This window comes from Penaeus monodon, chromosome 43, assembly GCF_015228065.2.
Source record: "Penaeus monodon isolate SGIC_2016 chromosome 43, NSTDA_Pmon_1, whole genome shotgun sequence".
Classification (NCBI taxonomy): Eukaryota; Metazoa; Arthropoda; class Malacostraca; order Decapoda; family Penaeidae; genus Penaeus; species Penaeus monodon.
This window is the reverse complement of record NC_051428.1, coordinates 4,490,158-4,497,657: the sequence shown is the minus strand read 5'-3', so window position 1 is coordinate 4,497,657 and position 7,500 is coordinate 4,490,158. Positions and strand designations below refer to the sequence as shown.

Here is a 7,500-nt window from a genome sequence, read left to right as displayed (position 1 = left end):
TCTATAAGTAATATTAATCCTGAAATATTGGTAATAAGTTCGTGCCCGGCCCTCCATGAATTCGATTACTGTATTAACAGAGAGAGAGAGAGAGAGAGAGAGAGAGAGAGAGAGAGAGAGAGAGAGAGAGAGAGAGAGAGAGAGAGAGAGAGAGAGAGAGAGAGAGAGAGAGAGAGAGAGAGAGAGAGAATCATGAAAAGAGACACCAGAAGCAAAAAAGAAAAATAATAAGGGAAAAAAAAAGTGAAAGAATGGAAAAGAATAAGATGCAAAAAAGGGTGAAATTCCTCCATAAAAACAGCGTCCTCTTCTCAAGGGGGAATCAGTGTTTTGCGAAATGTTATGAACACAAAGTGCTGTTATGTAGTAATCGTGTCATATCGACCCACTAATACTCATTATTGACCCACTTAATCGATAACACATATATTTCCATGCTTCGGGGGGAATATACATTGGCGTCGAAAACAAAATTGATGTTTACCTCTATCGTGTAACGAGGATACATATTGTTTTAATCTCTGTTATCAGAAACAACAGGTAGTAGTAGTGTTATAGTTTTAAGTTATTTTATATCATAGTGCGATTTATTTATTTGTTTATTGTTGTTGTTGTTGTTTTTCCCCGAGGCGATGGAGCGACTGTTGCTGGCCCCGCATGCGGCAGCCGTGGCGTGTCGCGCGAGGCCCGCAGCGCCGCCCAGGCCGCAAGCCCTGGCCCCTGCGGCGTGCAAGCGGCGGCGGCGGCCGAGCGTGCATGCCATATTGCCCGTATTTTGGCCTCGGGAGCTGACACAGGCGACGGCGGAGGGACGCGTGCGCACAGGTGAGCGGGTCACGTGACTCCGCTCGCCCAACCGCCGGGCGTCTCGCGCGGGGTTGCCGAGCCCGCGCCGCGCCGCCGCCCTTCGCCGCGTTTCTTTGCCGTTCGCTCGCTCGCCGCCTCGTCTCGCGGGCGTCGTGGGCGCGCCCACGCCCTCTGACTTCGCACCCGGCCTCAGCAGCAGCCCTCGATTTGGCCCGCGTGCCCAGGCGGGCAGGGAGGCCCCCGGACGGCGGCAGGAGGGCGGGGCGAGCGCGGGCGAGCGATCGCGCGCACGAAGCGAGAGAGAAAGTCCGCGGGCCCGGCACCCGCGCCCACAGTCAAGATGGCTGCGTGTCTCCAGCAGGACGGGGACTCCAGCGATTCCGACAAGCCCGGCCTTCCCTCGCTCCCCGAGCCCTCGAGACAGGCAGCCGGCGGGCCCCAGGCAGCGGCGCCAGCCTCCAGCGCCCGGCACGCGGAGATCGGGCTGCAGGGAGACAAGGTAACGGCCTCCGCCTCGGCCAGGCGTGACTCGCAGGCGGCGGCGGCGGCGGGAGGCGGCGCCCGGGCTGGGCACGGGCGGGCAGGGCGGCGAGGGCAAGGGCGGCGCCCGGGCCGAGGCGGCCGAGGCGCCCTGGGCATCGCGGCGCCCGTGCCCTGGCGGGGGGGCGGCAGGTGCAGCGTGGGGGGGGGGGCACTCGCCTTGCACGGGAGGCTGCAGGACGCCCTTGCAAGGGGCCTGCAGGAGGGCTCTGCAGGCCTTGGCGAGCAAGCGAGGGAAGCGCAGTTATTTTTTTCCTTCCAACAGAGCTCTTTGCCATAAGGGATTCTTGCAACATGCTTTGCAACATTTAGCCATTTAGCCTCTCCGTCTCTGCCGCTTTTGCTTGGTGAATTTCTCTTGCAGGAAAGCTTAGTCGTTTCCAGCCTTGGCACTGTCTGCGTGTTTTGTCGCCTGTCGGTTGGAAACGTCGATTGCAGGATGTTGCATCAGAAGAGGAGGAGGCATAGCAGGGGATTGCAAGAGCAGCTGCCCGAGGCCTGCGGCAGGAGGATGCGCGGGAGAGGCGAGAACGCGCGAGAATCTCATTTCCTGTGAAGTAGTGAGGACGACGACGACGAGGCATTTAAATTTCAAGCCGTTGCATCGGGTGGTTTGCAAGAGAATTGCAACGAGCGTTATGCAGGTGGAAACCGGCACCGCGTCGGGCTCGTCCGCCAGGAACGTGACACCTGGTTTTGTGTTTAATTCTCGACAAGCAGTATTGTGTTTAAAAGAAAGAAAAAAAATTATTGTGCGGATCAGTGATTCCGAAGAAAAAGTGCTTTGTAATGATTCCCGGGTAATGAAGACGCGTAAAAAGAAGGGAAAGACAAATTAGGAAAATGGTAAATCTTAGAAAATATTCGCCATCTGGAGATTTAACTCGGATGTTCCTTTTATTCGGCATTAGATCGTGAAGAGGAAATCGGGTGACGAGGAAGTGTCAACCAGCCATCTGTTATCAGAAAAATTATTTATGTAAATGACAGAGCCAATAAATCAGAGAAACTTATCCACTGTGTGAAAAAATAACAGTTATTTGAGAGTCAGAGAGTCTCAAAAGAATTCTGGGAATCATATTAACATGAACGTGCATCAGTTATAAGCCAAAAATGGTTAATCTGTTGTAAGCAAAACAAGCATGTAAATGTTTACACGACAGTTTGTGTCTTCAAATTGGAATTTCGACCGCAGCCTCTGTTCTCTTCTAATTCGCCTGAAATTTGCTTTTATCTGGAGGCCTAAAATCTATTATACAGGCAGTCATAATGGTCAGCGTGCCATTGTTCCTTCGGCAAAGGCCATTAACCTCCCCCATGTAACTTTTGAAATGATAATACTCAGGTCAAGCCTTCCTTGCCAAAATATATATTTTGTAAAGGGTTGCAGGCCTTTGCCGGAAGTGCCAACAGGCAAGGAGAGTGTAGAGACCACCTTATTTGATACAGATAAATTTTGTATATATTTCATGAAGGAGTTGTTGTTGCTTAGCATAGATGTAGGAGTAAATGCCAACCAAACTTCTCAGGCAAAGGTAGATTGAGGTTTTGATCTAAAGTTACAAAAAAAAGTTTAGGTTAAGTCTAAACTAGGTTTGTTTTCATGCAGATTAGATTATACGAGATTGGCCAAACCCCAGATTTCTGTAAAGGTGTGTGGAGTTTGTCAGAGTAAGGATAATAGTATAGCAGTAAAAGTATTATCAAGAGTATGAGGAGGGTCTCCTTTAGGAAGAATTTCTTGATGCTCAGAAAACAGTATAAAAAACACTTTGAAATCTACCCACTCTAGAATCAAGTAAACTGTTAAACTAGTGTTAGCTCTCCCTTTTAAATGGCAGTCATATTTACAGTATTCCAAAAGGAGAAGCTGTCTCAATATAGGATTAGCCAGTCTAGAATTGTATGCAGAAGGAATCCAAGAGTTACTCACCCCCTCTGTATGCAATTTGGTAAACCCCAAAATGCATGGACACTGAAATCTCAATCTCAGTAGAGTGCAATTGTAGGGCTCCGAGTGTTAAGACTAACAACCCCATGCTTTGGTCAAGGATGATTTTATTTCTTTATTTGTGAATTCAAAATACAACTGAGTCCAGAGCTCTTTACAGATCTTAGGCTTACTTTTTTGTTATTTCATTATCAAAGGGTTCAGATCTTTCTAGGAGGGGTGGATATTTTAAATTCCTAAAAGTTGAATGCATAAGGTGTATATATGGACATCTTGTAACCTTATTGGCTTCATACCCATTTCATCTACCAGGTTCAGCTTATGACTTTCACTGATGTAGAAGATATACATCTTTATTATTATTATTATTATTTTCTTCTCCTCTTCCTAATCCTCCTACTCCTCCCTAAGGTCAGAGTGTAATTACATTAGAGGACATAGATAATGTATGTCTTTGTTATATCCATACTTGTAGTATATTCTGGGCTTTCCCATACCAAATATATATATATACAAATCACAGTTATGTTTTATGCCTTGTGCTAAAAGTTCTTATGCTTAAGCTGTAGTAATTGTGACCATATTGTGCTGTTTGGTGTAGTGGTAGTGTTGTCATCTCGCAAACAGCCATTCCTTGCATATAGGGTAGTAGTAGTAACTATGCAGTAGCTGGATATTTTGTTATATTTGAAGTCTTGAAGAAAATGTATTTTTCCTAAGGTCAGAATGTAGTTTCTCTTTAGAAATTGCATTAGAGGACATACATAACATGAGTCATTGTATATCCATACTTGAAGTAAATTCTGGGTTTTCCAATACCAAATCTATATATACAAAACACAGTAATGTTTTATGCCTTGTAGTAAAAGTTCTTATAGTTTGACCAGTAGTAATTGTGACCATACACTAGTTATTTATTGTATAAATGGCTAATGGGGCTTGTTAGCTCATGAGTATTTCATTGTTAATTTTGAAAGGAGTCTTAACATCTGCATAATAGTATTTGATATACAATGGAATGTTTGACTGTGAAATACTAGTGACACCTGTAGTTATTGTTTCAAATGCAGCACTCTATCAAAGACATAATATCACTGTTGTTGTTACATGTTTACTATTGTTACTATTGAAGTTATCATTTGGGTATACTGAAGGTAAAGACATTGCATTTGCTGCACCTGCTAATGCTGTCTCTGTGTTTCACATGAATTGATCTGCAAAGTTTCACACATTTCACTGATGGGAAATCAGTATAGAAGGAACTATCGTGGAATAATCAGTTAATCAACAATTTAAAGATTATTATAGTTTTTATACAAGTGATAAGTACCAATGAGTATATATATTTTTTCCAATGTATACAAATACATTTTATTGTTTTACTGATTCAAGGAAGGGATGGTGATTGAATGCCTATGCATGCTTACAGAGAAAAATGTTCAGATTCATGTGTTGTGAATAAGTGTATGATACATGCATTAGGTCATAGTGTGAATGTTCAACTTAAAAGGGTTGGGTGCTATACAGTCATCTTTTATCATTTTGATATCCAGCTTTAATATTTACTCTTTACTCCTTTATTGTTTAAAGTAGTTATGACAGTAATATCCATGTCACAGTAACATCATATTGAAGCTGAGCAAGGTAGAGCAGAGTTTAACATTTCACTTGTATGTTATAGAGGGTACTAGGTGCTCTACATATATTTTTCTGCACACCGAAAAGAAAACTGTCATCTGTAAGACAGGCATATTGTCATTTACACATTAAAGTGTGTTATAAGAATATATGATATCTTATGAAATTGTATTGAATATTGAATAGTTTGTCTGGTAACTGAAATAATTGGTTTTGCATCTAAAGAAAGTGTTTAGACAGAAAAAAAACATTGCTTCATTTGGAAATGATAAATAATGCTAAGGTAGAAATCTGCTTTGCTAGTATTGAGGTTCATAATGATCAGAGGCAGCTTCAAATATACTAGTGCAGTGCATAATGCACTCCAGTGAATATTTTCATAAATACTAAAGGTGTGTGTACAGACTATTGACAAGAGAGCTTGCAATATAATTGTCCAGTTTTACTTCACTTTTTTTTATGTAAATTATGATTATTTTCGTTCTCAAAGTTAAAGGTATAGACCCTGATGGGAACTCTCAATCACTCTATTGAAGTAACTGTGGATATCAGATAAAATATTTTTTAATGAGTCACTTTCATTGACCAAGACTCACCAAACCGACTTCCCTTGTTTGTAAGCATTACAACTTCCTTTCAGTTTATTTTGTTGATAGTCTTTCTTGTAGTTATGCACATAATCTTTTGTTTGATTTGTATTTTACAAGTGATTTCTGATTATTTTCTATCACAGCATGTTTCACACTTGTTAGTAATTTTGTTGATGTATAACAGTGAAATACCTCAGTTACATCTCTTGCATTGTGAAGTTCTTTCTTTGCATTGTGTGCATTCATACTTTTTCAAATAGTTATTGTATAAAGGGACCTTCAGTGAGTCCAGACACCCAATTGTTGATATGAGTCTTGTGTCATCATGAACTTTCTTGGGAATCTTAAGCTCAGGAATACATTCGTAAACCTGCTGCGAGATATTTAATAGAGAAAAATAATTTTTTCCCCCAATAAGTCTTTCATAGGTCACATTTGCAATGGGTTTCATAAGGCATTAAGAATTACTGCTTCTGTTTACAATATCGCTATTATTATTTTCATTTTTCTCCTTTCCAAGCAGTAGAACTGGTCTTTATATTTTCCATAGTGCCTATAGGTTGTATGAATATAGTTTCTGAATTACATATGCTCTGTAGAATCTCCTCATATATTCAGCAATTCCATGACTACTGAAAGATTAAGGTTCATTGAACTTCAGTGTAGAATTACCTTGTGTATGTTCGTGTACCTGTCACTTTCTCTTGTTGAGACTGTTATTATAGAAAGAAAAATGAAAAGAATGTTTTTTCTTTCTTTTTCTTTCAGAAATTGAGAAGTTACTTTTAGTATCGTTGTTATTGTTATTGTTGCTATAATTATTATTTTTTAAATTAATTGTTCATCATCTGTATTATTATTGATATCGTTATTTATTATTATTGTTATTATTATTATTATTATATATATATATATTTTTTTTACATTATTTTGTTGCATGCCTTATTTTTTTTGTTTTTTCTCCTATTATCGTAGTTATTTATTATCGTTATTATTTTTATAACTATTATTGTCAGCCTAATTCCCAATCTGTGTCATTCATGTTAAATTTCAACCAATATAAATCTTTTGTTGCTTTTCATATCTAAAAATAAAAGGAAGGAACATTGCATATACAGTTTTTAGAACTTTGTTGATTATCACACCAGCTGTTCAAGGAAAGTTCAATGGTTTGTTTGCTTGCTGAATGCGTCATTGTTGTTGTATTTGTTCCTTTGTTTTTGTTAGTCTTTTTCCATTTAAAATTTTTTTTTTTTTTTTTTTTGCTTATTTTTAGTTATTGTGTTTTCGTGTTTGTGAATCTTTTTTTGATATATTTGTTATAGTTATCATCGTTGCGATTTTCATTATTACTGTTATTGCTGTTGGTGTAATTGGTATTATTAATAGTATCCCTGGTATTGTTGTTATAGTTATTGCCATTGTTATTGTTGTCGCTATTGTTATTGTTGTTATTAATATCATCATCATCATCATTGCTACTGCTGCTGTTGTTATATTTATATTATTATTGTTTTTGTTATTGTTATTATAATCATTGTTATTATCAATATTAATATTATTTTTTCATTGTTGATTATTGTTGATTGTTTTCATCATAATTTTACTGTTTTTTTTTTTATTATTATTTTTTTTTCTTATTAAAAGTAATAATATTTCTAATATTAGTAGCGCTTCTTCTGTTAGTGCTACGAGTAGTAATTATTCATTGTTATTATTGTTATAGTTATAGTTAGTTATGATAGTAATAATAATGATAATTATATTTATTATTATTATTAGTAGTAGTAGTAATAGTAGTTTTTATTATTATTATTTAGTTTTTATTGTTATTGTTATTATTATTTATGTTGTTGCTGCTACTGCTGCTGTTATTACAACTACTACTATTACTACAACTACTACTACTGTTGATACTACTGATAGTAGTTCCTGGTACTTCTGATGTAGCTGCTACTATTACTAATTCATTGG

General features: G+C 38.8%; 1 protein-coding gene across 1 annotated transcript in view; it reads left to right on the top strand.

Moving 5' to 3' along the window:
• The first annotated feature begins 1,102 nt into the window (after positions 1-1,102).
• The window catches only part of LOC119568396, a 24,185-nt gene continuing 17,787 nt past the window's right edge, over positions 1,103-7,500 (top strand). Inside the window, exon 1 of the mRNA XM_037916895.1 lies at positions 1,103-1,306. Within this exon, the coding sequence (XP_037772823.1) occupies positions 1,148-1,306 (159 nt within the window). The 5' untranslated portion in view covers positions 1,103-1,147. The remainder of the gene's footprint in view (positions 1,307-7,500) is intronic.